The 22,718-nt window shown below is 46.7% G+C and overlaps 2 protein-coding genes across 3 annotated transcripts; one reads left to right on the top strand and one right to left on the bottom strand.

The window, feature by feature from the left end:
- Nucleotides 1–65: 65 nt before the first annotated feature.
- Nucleotides 66–10,852, bottom strand: INO80E (INO80 complex subunit E). 2 transcript variants are annotated; one of them, XM_083469255.1, is made up of 7 exons: nt 10,411–10,846; nt 6,258–6,328; nt 5,537–5,589; nt 4,907–4,982; nt 3,610–3,727; nt 1,687–1,815; nt 66–800 (listed from the first exon to the last, which is right to left on the bottom strand). In XM_083469255.1, exons 1-7 carry the CDS (start codon nt 10,498–10,500, stop codon nt 597–599), a joined length of 741 nt encoding a protein of 246 aa, XP_083325381.1. In that variant the 5' UTR covers nt 10,501–10,846; the 3' UTR covers nt 66–596. The 2 variants fall into 2 exon arrangements, with proteins under 2 accessions (XP_083325381.1, XP_083325382.1); XM_083469256.1 differs by lacking the exon at nt 1,687–1,815 and having other exon boundaries at nt 10,411–10,852.
- Nucleotides 10,853–11,018: 166 nt separating this feature from the next.
- Nucleotides 11,019–21,322, top strand: HIRIP3 (HIRA interacting protein 3). The gene is made up of 7 exons (XM_083469164.1): nt 11,019–11,224; nt 13,177–13,297; nt 13,449–13,602; nt 16,620–17,947; nt 18,687–18,861; nt 19,708–19,806; nt 20,542–21,322. The coding sequence occupies exons 1-7, from the start codon at nt 11,145–11,147 to the stop codon at nt 20,682–20,684; spliced, it is 2,100 nt and encodes a 699-aa protein (XP_083325290.1). The 5' UTR covers nt 11,019–11,144; the 3' UTR covers nt 20,685–21,322.
- The last annotated feature ends 1,396 nt before the right edge of the window (nt 21,323–22,718 follow it).

Below are 22,718 nucleotides of genomic sequence, written 5' to 3' on the forward strand. Positions count from 1 at the left end.
TTCTATTTTATGTAAAACAATCCCCAAGTGGGTTTTTGAAGGATAAACTTCTCCACAAAAAAAAATTCATAAGCAGATTGACTTCAAATGTTTACATGTGCAGCGAAAACCTCTCCTAGTCCTTAAAAACGTTCACTTTTTTCTCCCCTCAGGAGATTTCCAGCACTTTTTCAGAGTTCCCTGCCTTTAAAGGGATTTTTTCTTTTGTAGCTAAAAAAAAAAGAAAAGAAGATTCTTCCCACCTCGTGAAGGGATGCACTTTTTCACAAAGATTTTTCTTAATCAATACAGTTTGTAGATGAAGGTACATGTCTGAAGAGAATCAAGAAACCTCTGGCCTCAGCAGGAGGCAACTTCTTCTAAGGGCTCGTGGGGTTTAGGAGAAGAGGGAAGTTTGGGGTGGGGGTTTGGGGGAGGGTATGTGTAGAAACTGCAACTGGAATTTTTTATATATATAAAAAATCCCATTTATTGACTGGTTTGCATGTTTTTTGGAGTCTGTAAACAAAAACAAAAATAAAAATTGTGGGGCGCAATCCCCACGCACACCACTGCGAGGCCTGTGTCCTTTGAGCAGAGAGAGCCGCTTGCCACCGTCACTCGGGAATGTCGATTACCAATTCATCGTCACCATCCAGGGGGTCTTCGCCACTTCCCTCCCCGGTGTCACTGAACATCTGGTGGGGCACTGTACTGAGGATGGTGGGCGGCGGCAGCTTGGGGGTCCCGCGGGGCGAAGGAAAGGGCAACCCCACCACCACAGATGAACAGTCAGAGTGGGAGGTGGGGGGCAGCGGGAGCTGCAGTGGGGAAAAGAACAAGAAATTGTGGGTGGGAGAGTGAGCCAGGCAGAGCCAAATCTCCTCCTGCATTGCATTCTCTAGTCCCACACAGAAAGGAGCAGCATGTTGCCCACCCCCGTATGAAATGGCAGAATTTTGCGGAAATTTCCTTCCACACAGAGTAACACTGTACTTATTTTAGCCTGCCCAAGCCCATAACACTTGACCTCTCTTCTAGAACTTTCCAGGCTTGCTACCGAGAGCTTAGCGTTCATCCAGGATGTGTAAGGACAGGATGAGCGAGCCTTCCAATAATTTACAGGGTGGATCTGCAATGTTGTACGTAGCACTAAGACCCATCCAAGAGAACCTCCTCTTTCTACCATGCCCCACATAATTGTCTTCTTAAAATGCCTCTGTGTTTTTTGGCTAAAAAGGTGTCGTATTGATGGGTTCAAACAATCCCCCAGAACAAACAAAAATTGTTCTGTGAGGAAAAGTTTAATTTTCCAGCGGCTCGCTCAGAAGAAGCCTCCACAATTCCCAGGGTTCCCTGGAGAGAAGCCATGATACCACGGAGGTTCAAAATGAGTTTTAAGTTTGCAGTGTAGTTGCAGCTTCATTGCTGTTCTATGTTATTATGCCCTACTGTGTTCAATGAGAATAATTCAATCTACATGTGCATAGAAAACATCACAATGTGTATGTGTGTATATATAGAGAGAGAAACACACCCAAAATTATATTCTATTCTCCCCACCCCCAAATTATATTGCAATACAGTACAGCAATATGAGCCCCAAATTTAATTCCGTCCCCTACACTCAGACTTCAACCTGTCCACTTAGTGGATTGCAGACACCCTCCGCCCCACACCCAACCCCCAACACAATCTAGATGGTACCTTGAGCTTGCGGGGCCTTTGGGGCCGCCTGGCAGAGCGGGTGGCGTTGGCTTCAGGTTGGGGGGGCCCAGCCTCAGGCTCTAGTGCCAGGTAGTCGGAGGGGAAGGGAGCATAAGGGGGTGAGGCCAGCTGGGTGGGAAAGGGGTGGAGGCGGGGTGGGGAGATGGAATAAGAAATCAAAGTATGAATGATGAGCATGCAAGCCCCAGAAAAGGGCTCTGAGTAAGAAGCCACACACATATCATTTGAGAAATCTATGCCTGTAAGCCTGAGCTGGTCAAACATTACCACCGACCGTCTGAAGATCAGACCAGAAGGCCACCCAATCCAGCCCCCTCCCAGCAACTCGTGTTCAGAGATAGCGTGCCTCTGAATCTGGAGGTTCTACATAGCCGTAGCAGCTAAGTAGCTTTTGGCAGACCTCTCCAGCTCTGCAGATTTATCTAAACTTTTCTGAAAGCCACCTGAGCTAGTTGCTATCACACCCCAGCAGCAGCGGACTCCATAAGCCATGGCACATTTTGTGAAGTAATATTTTCTTTGGTCGATACTGAATCTCCTCTCCATCATTTTCACTGGGTGAGCCCAAGTTGTAGTATTATGGAAGGGGGGGGGGAGTCTCTCTCCACCTTCTCCACACCACGTGTCATTTTATAAATCTCTTACCACAGCCTTCCCTACTCTGGTGCCTGCCAGAAGTTTCAGATGACAAGTCCCATCAGCCCCAGACTTACTTCTGAATAGACATGCATTAGGATTGCTTGGTTAGTCACCCCCCTCCACCCCCCCAAAGGCATAAAATTTTAGCCCTTCCTTGGTAGAGGAGGGGTTCCAGTTTCTTGATCGTTTTGGCTGCCCTTTTCAAGCAAACATCAAGCCTTCGTTGAAATGGGCCTTCTCCTCTTTGAGGGGACCAGATGTACATCCAAAATGTGACTGACTACCCAAACACATAGCTCAGACCCAAATGCTGCATGGGTGTGCATACAAGGTGTAGGTAACTAAACATCACCCCCCCCCCGGGCATACCAGTATGATGAACTCACTTCTCCCAACATATTACGCTATCTCTGGCCAAGGCAGAGAGAGGCTCCATTTCACGTCTATATAGCATGTTAGCAACCACAAATAAATGCTGTAATAGAAAATAATGAAGCGAAATGGTGGTATGGGAAGGAGAGGGTGAGGAACAGCCTTGGGCATTCTGACATCCATATCCAATGTCAGTCCTTGAAGTCAGGGAAGCCATTTTGAGAGAGAGGCCCAGAGTACTACTTGTGGCCATAATGAGAAATGGTTATCCTGCCAAACTCAGCAGCAATACCAAAGACACCAGAGTGACCATTTTGAAAGCTGGCCAAGAATCTTGGCCAGAGTGGGCAATGGCATTCAAGCATCTGTCAGCGCAGCCATGGTGGACAGTACACAAGATGAGCGCCTTTGTTTCGTCTTGGTCTAAGAAAGCAATGGGAACTTCATTGCCACTCTAATCCCTGACACCATTGCCTCGTCTCTATGGTAGGCCATGTTGAAGGTCAGGTTAGCTCAACTAAAACCTAGTCAAGCCATCTCTGACGTTTGAGAAGGACCTTATCCCAGGCCATATTTAAAGCTCTAGGATGACACTTGGAATAGTCATGGCTTCTTCCCCCAAAGAATTCTGGGAGTTTTGTTAAGGGTGCCAAGAGTTCTTAGGGAGCCCCCTATTCCCCCCTCAGAGCTACAATTCCCAGGGTGGTTTAACAGTCAATCCCTCTTTCCAGAGATCTCTATCCCTCTCTCTCAGTGCTTTAAACCTATGGGGCAAAGGTGGCCCAAGTCTTTCCCTAGTTCACAGCATTTGAAGACAGTGCCTGCAAGGTCTGACTTGAGCAGCCCTATCCTACCCAGTCCTTTTACCCAGACAGAAATGGAGTTACTCACAGAGGTCAAGTATGGAGATGGTGTCCCTGAAGCCGGGAGCCCAAAGCCGGAAGTTGGCTGGAGGGAAAGGCCTGAAGACGAAGGGGATGAAGCGCTGCCAAGCTGCGGACTTTGTTTTCTGTGGGTAGAAGGAGAAAGGAGTTGCCATGAGGATGAAAAGTTGCCACGAGCGGAAGCCACAAGGCCAGAGCACCTACGGGCATGGTTTGCGCATGGTGCCAAAGAAATCACACTGAGTGGCTCAGTTTACACGTCACACATCTACCCTGTACATGCCTATCATTACTCAATTACAACTGGATTTATATCCCACCTTTCCCTTTAAAGAAGCCCAGGGTGTCAAAATAGAATACTGTTTTGTATTCTAAAAAATAAAATAAAATTCAGAGTTGCCAGGAACAGTGTCTTTCAGCTACCAAATTTTCAGGTAAAATTTCTCCTGGAAGTCAATACTGAGGGAGGGAGAAACACCTCACTAGAGAGGGCGTTTGACAGACTGGGAATGGCCGCTGGAAAGACCCATCATGGGTCAACACCAACCAGGCAGCCCCCAGTGGCAGCAGCACCACCACCAAGGCTATATGCTGATCATGTCTCTTCCCCACTTGTACTGGGAGGAAACAAGACAGAAATAAATATTTGTTTGGTTTGGTTTGTTTCGTATTTTGTGTTCTCATTTTGCATTTTTATGCTGTAAACCTCCCTGCAATCTTCAGATGGAGAACGGTATATAAATTTAATAAATGAACTTTAAAAAACAAAGCCATGATAGCTGGCACAGTGTTCAGTCCAACCTTGGGATTACGGTTCGTTTTGCTCCAAAAAAACCCACCACCAGTAAGCCAAGAACAACAAAACTTGGCTTGACCGTGGTTTAGTTGGGAGCGAAGAAAACTACAGTTCACAGTTCAGGAATAACACAAAGCCAGGAATCACTGTTTATGTTTCCTCCCAGCATGTTTGGGGTAGGGGAAAGGAGGGGGGATTCGCTCATGCGCCGTAATGTGTGGTTTATGGCTTACTGTGGCATGCAAAGGATGATCAGCAAAACAGACATCTTTGCTTCCTGTAAAGATCACCCTCTAGCATATACCTAAAAGTGGTCCTGCAAGGTCATGTAAGAAAGCAACATATGGTCTTTTTTGCTTCCTAAGAAGGGAGAACATTTTGAAAACTGGCTGAACTTGGCCAAGCAGAAGGATTCTGCCCACTGGCAGGGCTCACAGGATATATCATCCCGTGGTTGGTGGCACTGATCCTTACCCTTCACCTTGGAGACCAGGGCTCACAAACTCACCTCTTTAGGGACTGTGGCTCTGTCCCCTTGGGGACCTCCCCATCACTATTGTCAGAGGAGGCTGTTGCCTCCGAGTCTGAAATGAAAAATTAGTTTTGGTCAGATCTGAATACCAACCTTCGGCTGAGGAACTCAAGTACCTAACATACATGAGGGTAATTTTATCCATACAACACTCTTGCGAGGCAGGTTAGGCCGAGAGACATAATTTGGGCAAGATTATCCCGTAATCTTCAAGGCTGAGTGGTGGATTTGAACTCGTATCTTCCCAGCCTAAGCTCATGCTGCTTCACTGCACTGATTCATGTGACCATCTCCTAGCGCAAAAGCTCTGGCCCCAGATCCTACTCATTTTGGGCCTCAAACCGCAGACATTTAGGATTAAGCTATAATGTCCTTTCAAATGACTTTTAGCTACCAGTCTTTCTACCACCACATTTATTGAATTATACGCTACCATGACATAATCATGACACTGCTTTGTTATTTAGGACAAGGCTGTTACTGTGGCTGTGGCTGTGGAAACAACATTTCATTTTCTTCCACTTCTTTGCACATGTCCAAGACAGTGTGGGTGGGCTACCCTCTCCAAAGCACACAACCAGAAGAAAGCAGTGAGCCTTGAATTACCTGATGATTCTTCATCCACGTTCTCATACTGGAGCAGGCGATCAAGCAGAAAACTGGAAAACAGGAAACGATCAGGAGGAGAGGAGGTCACAATCTTAAATGCAACACTTAATTTCTAAGTGGAGAATGTCTGAGGCCAGCACTCTGCCACCTGCCTCAGAAGCCCTGCTCTTCAAACCCAAGTGCACAGAGATTGCGCCAGAAAATTCAGCAGCAGAAGAAAGGCACTCTGCACTGAGGCACTTTTCTCTTATTTTTAGGGCTCAAAGTCTCAAATACTGCTCTGGTATTGAAAACAAAGTCTGGATCTCAACGCTAGACATCTTTGACATAAACTAAGTCCTGCTGCCACCTCAGATATCCTGTTCCTGCTCCCTCCCCACCATTTACGGAACAGTCACCTTTTCAAGGCAGAGCTCGCGTGCAACATTAATAGCAGCTTTTCAGGCAGAAACCAAACAGGTACAGTTTTCCCTAACATGAGATGCATTGATTTCCCCCTGTCACATAGCTTTTAAGGATCCAGGAACCCTGCCAAAAAAAGATGGCAACCCTAACTATTATTTATTTGTTTGTAGAATTGATATCCCACCCTTCATCACTAAAAGATTTCATTCTCCCACACCAAGCCCATAAACATCTCTCAGTGTCAGCACCACAACCTCCCCCATCATCTCCCCATTCTGCACCCCCTCTTCCCTTCTCTATCGCATCAGCTCACCTTTTATCCCGTGAAACTTTTAAGAGTTTCCTTTGCGCTTTTCTCAGTTCTTCCTGGAAACATTCTTGTTCCTGAGAAATAACAAGAGAGACCATGCAAGTCAGACTTTAAAACAATATTAATGTTACAGTTTTATTCATATTGAACAAAAATTATTTCATTGTGAATGGATGTAAAGGTGGGAAAATATAATTTGTTAAAATTTTTGTTTTGGAATTTCATCTTAGAGAGGAAGCTGGGAAAGGGGGAGAGATTCCACCCCCCTCCACCTGAAATTAGAAATGGTAGAAGAAAAAATTCCAAAGTTGAAACAAGCCAGCAAGGTCGTAAGTCAAAAGAATATACTGTAAAATATGAATTTTATGATTTGCGTTCAGAATTTAAAAGAGAATTGTGCGAGATAAAGGAAAATGTTGAAAAACAGCTTCTCAAATCCGGGAAAATACTAATTTACTTTCAGAGGCTGTGGGACAACTTAAAGAGGTGAACATACAAACCACTGAGGTGGGAAAGGTTGAGGTGGTAGGCTCGAGGAAAAGGGAAAGTAAAGGTGATCCACAGTAAAAATGGCACCTCGTGTGAATTGATCTGGGAAGATTTTACTTTGATGGAGACAAAACAGAAAGGAAGGGGGAAAGGTATGAGAGGCTACTATATGTGGTGGCAATGTAAAGTTATTAAGAAGGCCTGGGAGGTAACATATAAAGATCTGAAGAGAATGTTGAAAATGGCATTTGTTTAAAAAAATAGAAGCTATGATTCTGAAAGGTACAGGACTTAATGGATTTACTGCGCAAAAGACTTTGTTCCTGCACCTGAGAGTGGGTGCCAGGCCAAGACCAGCCCAACCCCATAGAAGAAAGAAGCCACCACCAAAGAAGATTGGTAAAATAAATTAGTGAACTATGCAGGACATATTAGACAACTTGAAACCCAAAGGACATTGGTTTTCTCTTTTTTCTTTTTTAAATAAGGGAAATGTTTAAACCTTGTAAGCTTTGTGGATAGGTTTTTACATTAGTTGAACTTTTAAAAGTCACTTGTAATAAGATGAGTAAGGTTTAAAAATTGGATTGTTAAGAATATAAGATTTTAAGGACGTGCTTGACTAAGAGTAAAATAATGGAACCAGGAGGGGAAGTGGAGGGAAGTCTATTAAGATTATGGTCTAAATTTTTGAATGTGAATGGTTTTTATTTTGGTTGTTTTTGGAAAATTAATAAAATGTTATCAAAAAAAGAAAAGAATGACAACCCGTTAGTTAGCCTTTCTGGAATTAATTGCAGGACAATGAAGTGTGATTTTTGCAAGCTCTTGTGATAACTAAAATAAAAGACTTATATTTTGAACCTGAAAGGATAAATACCCACCATCTATTATGGAATGGTCCAAAGACCCTAAAACTCTTGCTACATTTGAACATACTTTTTAGAAATGCAAATCTCGCTTGGATATCTTTTTGGACAGCATATATTGAGCTATATGTCTAAACTAAAATGTATTGACAGTTACTGTATCATTAATGTGAGCTGACAGTGTTTTTCTTTTTCTTTCCTTTTTCAAACTATCAAATCACTTAATCAAATAATATTTATATACTAGAGGGAAGGGGTGCTTTTTGGATTTCTACCAAAGGGTCAGCTCTGCTCCCAAAAATCATCACGTTTCACACTAGTCTTATATTCCTTTGTTTCATAGAGATTCCTTGCTGTACTGCTGGTTTTAAAATGCCTTCACTGAAGGACCAGGTGCGCAGCCTGGGAGTCATTTTGGACTCACAGCTGCCCATGGAGGCGCAGGTCAATTCTGTGTCCAGGGCGGCTGTCTACCAGCTCCATCTGGTACGCCGGCTGAGACCCTACCTGCCTGTCTTGCCAGAGTGGTGCATGCTCTAGTTATCTCCCGCTTGGACTACTGCAATGCGCTCTACATGGGGCTACCTTTGAAGGTGACCCGGAAACTGCAATTACGGTAATCCAGAATGCGGCAGCTAGACTGGTGACTGGGAGTGGCTGCCGGGACCACATAACACCGGTCCCGAGAGATCTGCATTGGCTTCCAGTACGTTTCCAAGCACAATTCAAAGTATTGGTGCTAGCCTTTAAAGCCCTAAATGGCCTCGGTCCTGTATACCTGAAGGAGCGTCTCCGCCCCCATCGTTCAAGCCAGACACTAAGATCCAGCGCTGAGGACCTTCTGGCGGTTCCCTTATTGTGAGAAGTGAGGTTACAGGGAACCAGACAGAGGGCCTTCTCAGTAGTGGCGCCCGCCCTGTGGAACACCCTCCCATCAGATGTCAAGGAAATAAGAAGCTATCCTATTTTTAAAAGACATCTGAAGGCAGCCCTGTTTAGGGAAGTTTTTAATTTTTATTTTATTTTATTTATACTCCGCCCTCCCCGGCCAAGACCGGGCTCAGGGCGGCTAACATCAAGTATAAAAACCATTGATTAAAATACAACTTAAAATGCAGCCTCATTTCAGTGGAAGCCCAGATCAAAAACTGTTTGGAGGAGAAAACGTCAAATCTTCACCAAGGCCAACCCTCCAGACTGGTCCTACATGGGCCAGAAAAAAGCCAGGGAAGTCCCCAAATAGGGGTTCCATCACAGAAGGAAAAGGCCCTGCGGAAAGAAATCAAATCCCGCAGGGCCCTGGTCTCATGAGACAGTGTTCCACCAGGCTGGAGGCCTGGTTGAAGGTAATCTGACTTCCTTAGGGCCCGGGACCTCTAGAGCAGTGTTTCCCAAACGTTTTTGGGCAACGGCACACCTGTTTACCGGAAAAAAATCTCGCGGCACACCACCATTAAAGCCCCGCCCCGTGACGTCAGCGCGCAGGGTCACGCCGGGAGGGACGCACAAAAGTGAAAGTTTTTTCCCTTCCCCTTGCCGGGGTGGGAGGAGGCAGCAGAGCGAGGGATTGAGGGACGGCGGCAGCTGAGGCGGCGGCGGCTGTTGTGGTGGTGGCGGCGATAGCGGGCGGAGGAGGAGCCGTCGCCGGGAGTTGCTGCTGCTGCTGTTGCTGCTGCTGCCCGGACATGCCGGCCTCCTCCTCCTCCGCTGTCTCGCGCTCCTCCCTTTTGCGCGCGCTGCCCCGCCGCTCGGCACCAGCACCGCGGAGCCGCCCCCGGCTCGACGTGGATCCTCGCCGCCACCGCCTCTCGCCGCCCGACTCGCCCGCCTCCCTCCCACGGCACACCAGCCGGTGTCTCACAGCACACTAGTGTGCCGCGGAACACCGGTTGGGAAACACTGCTCTAGAGTATTGCTATTTATGGACCTTAAGGTCCTCTGTGGGGCATACCAGGAGAGGCAGTCCTGTAGGTATGAGGCTCCTAGGCTGTATTGTTTAATGCTGTATTGTTTTTAAGTCGATTGGAAGCTGCCAGAGTGGCTGGGGAAACTCAGCCAGATGGGCGGGGTATAAATAATAAATTATTATTATTATTATTATTATTATTATTATTATTATTATTCCTTGAATGTACTGTACTGTAAATGTTTTAACTGTGGTGAGCTGCTCTCCAGACTGAAGAGCAGGATATTAAATGGCTATAAGAAAGCTCTTCTCACACATTTATCTTTTTTTTAATGCTCAGACAATAACCCTGCAAAGTAGGTTAGCACTGTAAGCTCCCACATATTGCTCACTCTTAACCTACAGCTGCCTATCACAGAGCTCATAGTAAAGATAATCCCCAGAAAAGCCCCCCAAACCTAGCACACACCCCTCCACGTCACACTAGGTTTCGAAAGATGTGTTTTTTCAGGGAACAAACCCCACTGAAACCAACCCCGCTCTCAGCTCCCTTACAAGTGAGCAGGCTACTCGTATCTACTCGTATCTCCCTATAAAAACAAAAGCGCGGGTTGATTCAACAGATCTTAACCCGGGGCGCCCCACGTGCTCTCCCCCCCCCCCCACGAGAACAGGATGTCCACAATGTTTTGGACACATGGAATCGGAAACATGTTGACACAGCATAACCTGCCCACCCTCGGCTCCCACCCCGTTTCTCACTTAGCCTTAACTCGCTCCGCCTGCAAAGGTAAATATTGCCCCCTCCTTCCAAAATAATATGACCTGCTCCCCCAGACGTCCTTCCCTCCAGTGCCTCCCCTCTCCCCACCGCCCCCCCCAAGCTCCTCACATAGATCAGGAATTTCAGCCTCCTCTTCAAGGCCCTGTAGCGCCTTTTGTAGCCCCCGCTGCCAGGATCAGGCTCTCCCGCCCCGTTCATGCCCACCTGGGGGAGCAACGGGAGGCAGGAACTGAGACTGGGGTGAGTGAGAGAGCGGGAGGGGGGAGCGGGGGGGGGGAGGTTACAGTGGAAGAACTACATTTCCCGGTATGCTCCGGGAAGAAACCTCAGCGAAGCGGATGGGCAGGAGGAGCAGGACTACGACTCCCGGCATGCCTCGCGGCGGGGAGGCTCTTTCCACAACAACAACCCTCAATTTATTTATTTATTTATTTATTATATGGAGTCCCTATTATTCAGACACGTCATGGGAGCTTTTGAGAGGCCCAAACTCAGGGAATTAAACAAAGGGCAGCGCTTCGTAATATAAAGACAACGTTTCCCCCATTGGACACCCGGAAGTACCCGCTGCCGCCCCGTTGCTACGGGCACGTACGCGTTGCTAGGACTACGTTTCCCGTCAGGCCCGGCGACGCCGTCGAATCCGCTCCCATTGGCTCCTTTGCTAACCCTCGCGAACCACGCCTCCCACGCCCTGCGTCGCTCCCCTGTTTCTCCATCCGCCACCGTGAGAGGCTCTTCTGGTGGCTGCTGCTGCGGTCGCTGTTCCTCGGGACTACACTTCCCAGTAGGCCTTGCGGGGAGAAGGACCGCTTCAGCTCCGAGGAGCCCGTTGGCGGGAAATGATGGCAGCGGATCCCGCGGAGTTGCAGAGGATGGAAGCCTTCGTCAGGGCTATTTTCCAGGAAAAGCCCGACCTCAGGTGAGAGTCCGGAGCTGCGCAAGGCTTCCGGCTGAAGGGGCGCCTGCAAGGCTGAACCCGGGGCCGGCGGCCTTTGGCCCTGAAACCTGCTTTTCGCGCTCGGGACTAAGGAAGACTGGGGTGCCCCTGGGCATTTGCAGAGTGCGTTTGCCTCGCCGCTGAAATAAACCGCACAGCCGGCCGCTTTCGCGTCGGGGAAGGCGGTGGGGGAAAGGCGCTTCCTCGGGAATGGGTGTGACGCGAGGAAAGACTGAACCGCTGAGCGCACACCTGCTGGCACCTTTTGCCATGAAGATCTGGCCTCCCTTGGAGGAGAAGGTCGTGATCAGTCCCTGGCCGGGGATGGGTGGGTGTCCAGGATACCCCTCCTACCTGGTAAGGACGATGGATCCTGAATCTCTCTTACAAACTTACACCGATTGATACACAGATGCTCTATTAACATCTTAACAGATACATGCCAGACCAGTTTTCCAGGGAGGGGTAAGCCCCCTACATGCCAAGCAATTTTATCTCTTAGGATTTACAGATGAACTATTTTGGGGGAGGTATTCTCCCTCATCTCCTTCCTGCTACTGCAGAGAAATAGTTGAGGTCATTTAAGAGGCTCGAAATGGCTTCAGAATTGCTCGCTACTTCTTTTCAGAATATGGTTTATATACCTATGTATGTGCCTCCATCCTGTGTATTTTGAACATTTACTGTTTTGACATCATAGAGTTGGGGGGGTGTGAGTACACACATAGGGTGACGCTAAACCACTGAGCCTCTTGAGCTTGCCAATCAGAAGGTTGGTGGTTCAAATCCCTGCAACGGGGTGAGCCCCCTTTGCTGTGTCCCAGCTCCTGCCAACCTAGCAGTTTGAAAGCACGCCAGTGCAAGTAGATAAATAGGTACTGCTGCGGTGGGAAGGTAAACAGCGTTTCCTTGTGCTCTGGCTCCTGTCACGGTGTTCTGTGGGCAAGCGCTGGGTCCCTCAGCCTGAAAAGCAAGATGAGTGCCGCAATTCAATAGTCGCCTTTGATTGGACTTAACTGTCCAGGGGTCCTTTACCTTTTTACCTTTTACACACATAGGCCAGTTCTCAGGTAACAAGCCCAATGTCTAGGGTGAGGGAGCCCACAGACACCAGCTGTGACCATTTTGCTCAAGTACTTTTAAGTACATGGTGCACCTGTCTCCCATCGGGAGGTTGTGGACATGTAAAACCCTACATGGCTTAGGACCTACACACTCTGTGCATTGCCTGCTCCCATTTAAGCCTGCCTGTATGTTGTACAGTGGTGCCCCGCAAGACGAAAAACCCGCTAGACGAAAGGGTTTTCCGTTTTTCGATGCGCTTCGCAAGACGAATTTCCCTATGGGCTTGCTTCACAAGACGAAAACGTCTTGCGAGTCTTGCGATTTTTTCGCTCCCCCCCCCTTTTTCTAAGCCGCTAAGCCACTAATAGCCTTTTAGCCACTAAGCCTTTAATAGCCGCTAAACCGCTAATAGCGCTAATCCGCTAATAGGGTTGCTTCGCAAGACGAAAAAACCGCGAGATGAAGAGACTCGCGGAACGGATTATTTTCGTCTTGCGAGGCACCACTGTATTTATCAAGCACTTGCTATGTGGCAACACACAAGAGGGTGCCCTCAGGACTGGCAGATCAATAATGGAATGCCCTCCTTTCTTAGATATAATAGGTGCCTACGTTGTTGGGCTTTTAGTACCAAATAAAAATGTGTTTATTTGCCCCAGATTTCAGTTAATCCGTGCATTGGTGCTGGAGATGGGCATGCTTATCTTGCTGGTTCCTTGTGACTTGGTGGCTGTTGATATTTTATTATTGTATTGTTTTTATATGCATTGGAACTGGAGATGAAACTTGAACTGGAAATGACATTAACAGTGAATGTGTGGCTATTCAACAAAAGCCTCATTCCTCACCATTATTGCTGTTTCTTGCAGCACCCTCACGAATGCTATAATCCGGAAGAAATATCTCCTTCATACCGGGCGGGAGAGTATGGCTGAAGAGCAAAAGAAGCAACTCAGGCAGCTGGTGGAAGTCGAGTTGAACCGGATGGAGGTGCGGGCAATGTTAGTGGGTAAAGGGCAGGGCAGCACTTTCTCTGGGGGAGGCAGCTGGAGGAGAGGAAAGGTGTGCTGTGCCACCGGAGGCAGTGAAAGGGGTCCAAATAGTTAAAGCTGGAAACTTTTCATTTTGATGTCATCTACAGGAGGAGGATTCCGTGAATGCCGTAGAGTTCATGGCAAAATTCAAGACTCACATCAACTCCATGATCCAGAAGCGACCTCGCTGCAACTCTGATACCCCTGGCGAGGAGTTAGAAATCCAAGAGCACAAGAAGCAGCGAACTGGAAGCATACCAGGTACGTGACAAGATTGCAAAATGCTGTCCTGTATGCAAATGCTCCCTGGCATCGTCTTAGTCTCTCGCTTGTGGAAGGGTCTTTCTGAAGGTTGGTTTTCACAATTATTTGTAAATGGCAGGCTGACAGTTTTTTGGGAAAGATGACTTTTCCCACCTGTTTACTATCCTTTCCTTGTGAGATGCAGCTGCAGGGGAGTATCTGAGACTCTTGGAGCATGAGTGTGTGTGAGAGAGAGTTCTGTGCATAGCGGTCAACCTTCCCTTTTTTTGCGGGAAATTCCCTTATTCCAGCACCGTTTCCAGCTGCTATCCTGGATTGTTAGATACCCATAGACTGTCCCTGGGACAGGTGAGGCTGCTGATCCCTTATTTTTGAGGCTGCTGATCCCTTATTTTCAAATCTTAAGTTGACAGTTATGGTTCTGTGATTATTTTATTTTATTTTTTTAAAAGTGTTTATTAATTTTTTAATTAAAACATCTAATTAACATATCCAATCAAATCCAATGAAAATAAAAAACTAAAATAAAAAAGTCCAATTCTCTTCCAAATTTAATAATTTTTGTTTTGGCTTCCCACGGTCTGAATTCTGAAGTGCTTTCAACATCATAGTCCTGCCTCTCATCATCATCAATGTTTTTCATAATTCCATATCCGATTTTTTCCTCCACGTTTTGACTCTGGTTATGTGATCCTCATTCATGTCAGAAAACAGATATTTTTTCCCCCTATGGAGTGCAGATTTGTCTGTATATTGTACTTTTTCAGCTGTTTTTGTTTTTTCATCGCACCGCTTCATTTAATTGCATCCAAATTCAGAGTTTTGTCCATTGCTATTTTGGCAGCTCCCAAATCGTTAATCTTTCCCGTCCAGGTGTTATCAAAGAAACAGAGAGAAACCTCCTTCTGAAACTCCTTGTTGATTTATTCTTGGTTCTGTGATTGTTTAAAGCAATTGCACAGTCCGTGAGGAAGTGCTGCTACTTGTCTGTCCAGTATGCACTGCTTTCAGTTTGCTTGGATGACCTGGCTTTCTGGCAGGAAATTGCTGGGACCTTCCTCTGAGGGACTCGCAGTCCAGATAACGGGCTGATAGCAGCACATAATTGAAATCAGCTTCTCTTGTTTTAAAAATCCACTTTGTTTTGTCTTTTATCCCACACTCAGGCCCTTCCCTCCATCACTGATGGCTTGCTTAGCTTCAGCCAGATTCCTGCATCGTAGAATTGTAGAGTTGGAAGGATTCTGTTAGTTATGTTGAGAATTACCTTAATGGAGATCTGTGTCAGCTGCATTTTTATGCGTAGAGAGAAAGGGCTTTTCACAGAAAGCATGTGGTTACCTCCTTTATAGGCTCTCTGCCACTTTCAGAACACATTTTTAAATGTATAAAAGAATGGAAAAGCTATATGCTCATGGAACACTAGCATGTCTCTTAATTATCAAAATGCAGAGAGTTTTTCATGTAAGGTGGAACGTTCATTCGTGTTTTCTGAACACACATTACCTCCGCCACTGTCAGCTTTCTTCTCCCTGGGTAGATCCTGACTTCCTGACAGTAAGAGCTGTTTGACAGTGGAATTTGCTGCCAAGGAGTGTGGTGGAGTCTCCTTCTTTGGAGGTCTTTAAGCAGAGGCTTGACAACCATATGTCAGGAGTGCTCTGATGGTGTTTCCTGCTTGGCAGGGGGTTGGACTCGATGGCCCTTGTGGTCTCTTCCAACTCTATGATTCTATGATCCCTGTCCTGGCTTGAGCCTAAAAACAGGCCTCGTGGGGAGGAGGAGGCCATAAGGGAAGCACCACATCTTCTGAGTGTGGATGATGGTGGCCTGAGGTGGTGGAACATCTCTGGAATATTTGCCTGGAACTCACCTTGGCACTACTACGGTGCCGTGTCATACCCACTCTGCATTGGTGCGAAGTCGATTGTTTAGTGGGGCAGCACCTGCACTTTGGAACTCCCTGCCTCTTGAAATCGGGCCAACGTCTTCACTGTATGCTTTTCGGCACCTGCTAAAAATATTCTTTTTTTAGACAAGCTTAACCAGATGCTTGGAAAGCTGAGGTAATTTTGATCTATTTTAGTATTTTAACTCTTGTACGTTTTAAAGTAGGGCTGTGAACCTACTTTATTGTTTTATCTTTTTGTAGACCGCTTTGAGGTTTGTTTGTTTTTTACAATCAAGTAGTGCATAAATTTTATGAAATAAATAAATAATGAATACTGAGTCTCTAAACACTTTTAATAAACACTTATCCTTTTTTAAAAAGTAATGTTACTATTTTTCCTTTATTTATGGTATTTCATGTTTGAAAATAGAAAATAGGACAGTGGGATATTGTTATGCTCCACTTTCTTGAAGGCAGTAAAAACACCATCCTTATCGGAGGCTTCTAAGTTGCCCCTCTGCAAGCAGCAATTCATTTTTTCTGCCCCTGCTTGAAGCAGGCCAGTTTAATCACTGGTGTTCTTCGGGCCTTTAACTGCTGTGTTCTTGTGAGTGCAGTTACTTTGTGTGTGTGTGTGGTTTTCCCTTTTTTGAGGGTTTTTTTCCTCAGCAGGTTGTTTTTTGTTTGTTATTAGATGGATTTTTGACCTCTGATCACCGTAACGATTCCTACTTGCTTTCCTCTGTGGCATTTTCTCTCCTCTGCTGTTTGCTAAATTAATTCTGCTGAGTCGGCAAATAAAATTGTGTTTTTTATTCTTTGCTTTTTTTAAAAAAATTGAACAAATGTTAAAAAGAAACAGGGTGGGAAATAATTTGAATTAGTCGGACAAGGGTATATTCCTCATAGTGGGTTGCTATGCATTACAGGGCTATGCTATTATGGAGGGGGCACACGTGACCCTATTGGCTCCACCACCAGCAGTTGCGACAACATTGGGGATGCCTGGTCGCCTGCAGACAGTTGTTAACTTGCCACAGGTGACCAGGCAAATTTCCAGCCAAGTAGACTGATTAGTGCCCCTTCTCAATATCTGTCATGTTGCTCACTTTTTATCTTCCAGAAGTCAGTTCTGATGATAAAGATTCTGGGATTGATTCCAAGAAGATACCTAAGCATGTTGGAGCTGGGAAATCTTCTAGCTGCTCCGACCAACAAGATTCCGGAGCAGAAGGGCAGGCTGGCGGATCCGAGAGCGATGGGCAAAGTGCAAAGAAGAGAAGGAGGGAACGACCCCAGAGGGGGAAAGGTAGCAGGAGACAGAGAGAACGATCAGGGAGTGAGACGAAGGAGGCAACAGAAGAGGAACAGAGTGACCTTGAAGAGATCAGAAAACATAAGGCAGCAAAAGGCCAAAGAATCGAATCAGGGAGTGACTCTGAACAAGAGCTGAGCAACTACAAGACCCAGAAAAAGAAATGGTTTGGCAAAGAAGAGAAGCGGACTGAGACACTGGGCAAAGGAAAGAACAGAAATGTGGATGAGCAAAGGAGAAAAATGGAAGAAGAGTCGGAAGAGGACATGGAGCTGCCCAAGGCAAGAAAAATGTGCGAGGGGGGAAGAATTGATGGAAGTGAGAGTGAAGAGGAGATGAAGGGCAGTGGTGGCAAAAAGGCTCAGAACAGGCCAAGACGAAGATGTTTGAAGGCTCAAGAGGAGAGTGAGGCTGAGGATGAATCAGAGAGCGATTCAGAGGATGAGCAGCCCAGCATGCAAAACAAGATGAGGAGAAATAGTAAACGAAGCAAGGAAAGTGTTAGGGCAGAGGAGCTGGAGAGGGATTCAGAGAGCGATTCTGAAGACGATGGGGAGTTCAGGAGGCAGGCCAGCAAAGGAATGAAAAAGACGCAGAAGAGGAAGGAACTGGAGGAGAAAAAGCAGGGGAAGCATAAGCCTCCCAAGCAAAGCACAAGCAGGGAAGAATTGGAAAGCGAGAGAAATGAGCGTAAGAGCTCAGAGCGAAAAAGAAAAGGGACCAAGGAGCCCAGCAGGAGCGAAGATGAATCGTGCAGTGAGACCGAGGAGATGGAAAGGGGCAAAAGCAAATCCAGGATGTCTGACGGGAGCAGAGACGAATCAGAGGATGGGTCAGAAGAGTGGGAAAGTGGAAAGTTGAGAAAGAAAAGAGAGCTTAAAAAGAAGGACAAGAGTGTGTCTGGAAGTGAATGTAGCTCAGAGGAAGAGTCGCTGAGAAAGGAAGGAGAGAAGTCCCAGAGAAAGCATACCATCGCTGAAAAAGATCTGGAGACGGATTCAGAGGACAGTGGAAGTGAATTGGTGGGAAGGAAAAAAGGACTGCAGAAGACTGGGGTGCAGAAGCCCCAAAGGAGGGAAGCGAGTTCAAGCTCAGGAGATGAAGATGACCCCCGTTCTTCCAAACGCAAAGGAAAGGTAAGGAGATCTTTGCTTGGCAATGCCAAACATTAATAGCTCTGTACAATTGCGGGCACAGTTTGTCCTCTCCCTCCCTTCCCCCCCCCCCCCAGCATGTTAAGATATTTCCAAGATTGATATTTACTCAAGTCTTTTGTGTTCTGGGTGGCAGTTCCAGCGCCATAATGTGCTGGTCAGTGTATATTCAGCCTGGCCATGGAGTGTAGTCTGGCACGAGCTTTTGTTCTCAAAAGTAACCTGAATCATTGTGCGAATGTCAGGCACGCAGGGAGCACAGAGTTTGGGGATTAATGGGCAGTGGGGCCCTTAGCCTAAGCAAGCTGCCCACCTTTACTCTTTCCTTTTGCTTCTATATTGAAAATCAAATTTGTGTGTGTATTTTAACTATGCATCCTGCCTTTCAGGATACACATACTTCCCAGGCATTTAACTTAAGACCATAGGAACAGAATCTCAGACCATTGGCCCATCTATCTCATTGTTGTCTACATTGACTGGCAGCAGCATCTGTGTGGAGAGGCTGGGGGTTGAGCCTGGGAATCTTCTGCCTGAAAAGCTAAGGCCCTTCCACTAGCATGCGGCACCCAAAAGGGAATGCGGCTGGAAAATTTCCCCTCCCTTGCAATAAGGCACAGCGTGGTTATTTTAAAGGAATGGCTGCCTTTTGAAAATGCAGCGTTTTTATGGACCCCGTGTCAGGTTTTGCAATCTCTTCCCCGTTCCCCACCTGCTGCAGGACAAAGAGCATCACTCCAGGAAGAATGAGGAGCACTCTTCAATCCGACGCCTGAAACGCTACATCCGGGAGTGTGGTGCCCATCGGAATTACAAGAAGCTGCTTAGCGGTTGCCACTCCCGCAATGCTCAGTTGAAGGTGCTGAAAGAGGAGCTGGAAAACCTCGGCCTGAAGGGTAGGTGCAAGTTGGATGCTTTAGGCAGAAACTGGGAAGAGCAGGGAAAGCCTGTTTTCAAGGGAAGGAGAGAGGGAGGGAAAGGCTGGATCCAGGAACTAGGGGCCAGCAGCACTGTGTGTGCTTGCTTCCAAACCCCACGTTCAGACCAAGGAAGTTGTGGGTGCTGCAACCAGCCTGTAGGAGTTACGCACACACTGCCCATTTTCAAAGTCAGTAGCTGATCTTGTGCGATTATGGAAAGAGCTGTTGGGAGTCCCGTGACCACACACACTGCCTTCACTACTGTAATTCCTACTTGGGGGTCCTCTGAGTCAGAAATTTAAACAAGTGTCTCCAGAGACTATTTTTTACAGCCTCAAAAGCCAGATTCTTTGCATGATCCAGAAATCCATCAGATGAAGCTGTCTTTTAATGTGTTGGACGACTGTTCCTTCTGGCTCAGCATTGGCTGCCAGTGACTCTCCCGCACTTTAGGCAGGGGACTTTTCCAGCCCTAACTGGCGATGCCAAGGGTTGAAGCGTGGACCTTCTGCATGCAGAGCATATGTTCTGTCACTGCGCTAAAGCCCTTCTCTAGTTTCTCCCATCCATCAAGGTTTCTTTGGTTTGTGAGACTTGAAGAGAACTTGCTTTCCTCACTACTACATCCCCATGTTAATGAAAAGCTGCCCCTGTTTGAATTTGTACCCATCAGGCTCTTTTAAAGGCACCGTACCTCAGGGAAATTACAGCAACATCTTTTTCAGAGTGTGGCTATTTTTCAGTCTTCCCCTTCTGAGCACAGGGGGACGCTTGCCCACATGTCTCACTTCTTGGCCTGTGTTTTCCCTCCCCTTTTCTCAGGGGCACCAACTCTGGCCAAATGCAAGGCCTTGAAGAAGAAGCGGGAAGTGGCCGCCGAAATTGCTTCGCTCGATCTCTGCAACATCATCGCCACACAAGGTAAAGGTGGGAGGAGCCAAAGAGAAGGGGCATGGCTAGTGGTAGATAGGAAGAAACCTGGAAACTTTAACTTCCTGATTTCTGCCTTTGTTTTGCATGTGTATTTGAGCCTACCTGCCCCACGCAGGGTGATATCCAGTTAAGTCACACTCAGAGCAGGCCCACTGATATCAGTGGATTTAAGCTACTAAAGCCCATTTGATTTCAGCGCTCCCTCTGTGCGATTAACATTTAATATCGCACATCGTCTGGTGGGAAAACTGGAAATCGGACGTGGGGCTTGTGATACGCTTCTTCCCAATCTTGGATACTCTACTTTTCTAACTGATTGTCGTTTAGTTCCAGTCTTGTTTTTGTGTCTTATTTCTGACCAAAGGATGCACGTTAACCGTTCCTTTTGGTGACCAAGTAAATACTACAGATATTCCAGTTTCTTTTTTCTTTTTCTTTTGCATGCATGCATGCAGGGGCGGGGAGGAAAAAGGGCACGGGTGTAAGAAAAATGATGGTAGACTTCTAGGGGTTTCGTTTAGATGCGAGGGGAGTGAATGCTGTAAGAGGGGAGAAGCCAAGAGGGGGTTTTGCTTGAAGGCATGTGCTTCACATCTTGTGGTTGTGAGTTCAGAGCAAGTGGGCTTGGTCCATGGAGCCCTACAAGTGTCCTTAGAGCTGTAGCTGTTGCCTCTTCATGTGAAACTCTTTTCTGTCTCTCTCTTTCCCCATTTATTCACACAGGCCGCCCAAGGCGTCAAAACGTCTGGAGTCTCTACAGCAAGCCTAAGCAGCTCAGCTCCCCAGAGGATTCACCCGTCCACAGTCCTATTAGGGACTGGTCCCACCTTAAAGGTGTTATCAGTTCAGATGGGGAAAGCAATTGACTCTAGGGTTGGAGGGAAGCGTAGGCATTCGTGGGTTGCTTGTTGCCCTAATTTTGAGGGGAAACACAAGTTGGTCTGACCCTGACAACCAAGAGGGGGCTTCGTGATGTTTTTGGCCCATTTTACTCCACTCGACATGCATGACAAAACAAAGATAATGTTAATATTTTTGTTGCTGTTTCCCCATCACTAGCATGAAAGGCGGGACACAAATGTCTCTGCTGAGGGCAAAGGTTCATCCCTTCCCAAAAATATTTGTACTCCTAAGGGAGATGGGCAGAAAGAGAGAGACCAGTTCCTTCAAATAGTTGTATTATAGTTGAGGTATGGCCACCTTCCCCTATGACCCTTCTTTCCAAGAGTAAACAAGAACCCTAAACACATGCAAGAGTATATTGCAAAGGAGGGGATGTGGAGCTTCATTTCCCATATGGTTTGGTACCTTGCCTCTTTTCATATTTTGTGGCATTTCTCTTCCCTCTGGGCACCTCCTAAATGAGAACGGAATTGATTCACTTGGTTAGAGGACAGATGTGCCTTTGCAATGTGGACCACATTTAATTATGGATGGTGTTCTGGAGATTTTACAGCTAAAATGTTTTATATTTGTTAATAAATGTTGGACTTTCTAAGTGAGACTCCGTACACCCTCCCAACTGCTCTTTTCATGAACGTATAGGCTAAGTCATTCACCATAATCCAACAACTGGTGCAGAAGCGGGATCCGTCAAAGCGTCTCAATTATTGCAGCTTTTCCTAAAAGGCCAAACTTCTAGATCTCGTAGAACCAGAGGCTCTGGCACAGGGGTCAGCAACCTTTTTCAGCTGTTGGCTGGTCCACTGTCCCTCAGACCATTTGGTGGGCCAGACTATACTTGGCGGGGTGGGGGTGGGGATGAACGAATTCCTATGCTCCACAAATAACCCAGATATGTGTTTTAAATAAAATTACAGTGGTACCTCAGGTTACATACGCTTCAGGTTACAGACGCTTCAGGTTACAGACTCCGCTAACCCAGAAATAGTGCTTCAGGTTAAGAACTTTGCTTCAGGATGAGAACAGAAATCATGCTCCGGCGGCAGCAGGAGGCCCCATTAGCTAAAGTGGTGCTTCAGGTTAAGAACAGTTTCAGGTTAAGTACGGACCTCCAGAACGAATTAAGTACTTAACCCGAGGTACCACTGTACACGTTCTACTCATGTAAAAACACCAGGCAGGCCCCACAAATAACCCAGAGGTGCATTTTAAATAAAAGGACACGTTCTACTCATCTAAAAAACACGCTGATTCCCAGACCGTCCGTGCGCCGGATTGAGAAGGCGATTGGGCCGCATTCGGCCCACGGGCCTTAGGTTGCCTACCCTGCTCTAGCATATTGGGAATGGAGCTTCTGTGGCTGCGTGGCTCTTCCCCCTGTGACATGATCCCACACTGCTGGGGAGTGCGGGTGCTGTGGGCTGCAGTGGCCTCACCCATTTGTCTGCTACAGACTTGGCTTATTCACACCGATACACACACCTCTACAGTCTAGGAATCCACCACAGGGAAGTTGCTCTAGATCCTTTAACTTTGCCTCACTTGCCCAGGCTTCTCATCCTGTCACGGCAACATCTTTGAATGCATACAAGAAATGGCAGTGGAGAGTTTTTTGCAATAGCTACAAAAACTTAAAAAATAGCAAGGTCCTAATAAAGTAGATGGGTGTGGCATGTGCTGATGAAATACTCTGCAAGATTGGGGTTTCCTGGGACAGCATCTTTTGTGAGATCGCAAAGTGAGGTCGTTCATCATTCAGTCCAGTTTGGATTATTTTGAAAGGAAGCCTACCAAAATCCCCTCTCTATTTCCTTGTCTGTGCCTCCTAGGAACCAGCCTTATAGCAAGGCAGAAAGTTGGTGCATTTGGCCCAGGGTTGTGCACTGGCTCTTAGGGAGGATTCTTTCCCATCACTAGATCCTTTTAACTAGCCCAGGATTAAAACTAGGCTCTTATGCATACGAAACATATACTCTATCATGGAGCTGTGTGGTCCC

Source organism: Podarcis liolepis (assembly GCF_965112155.1).
Source record: "Podarcis liolepis genome assembly, chromosome: 13".
NCBI lineage: Eukaryota > Metazoa > Chordata > Lepidosauria > Squamata > Lacertidae > Podarcis > Podarcis liolepis.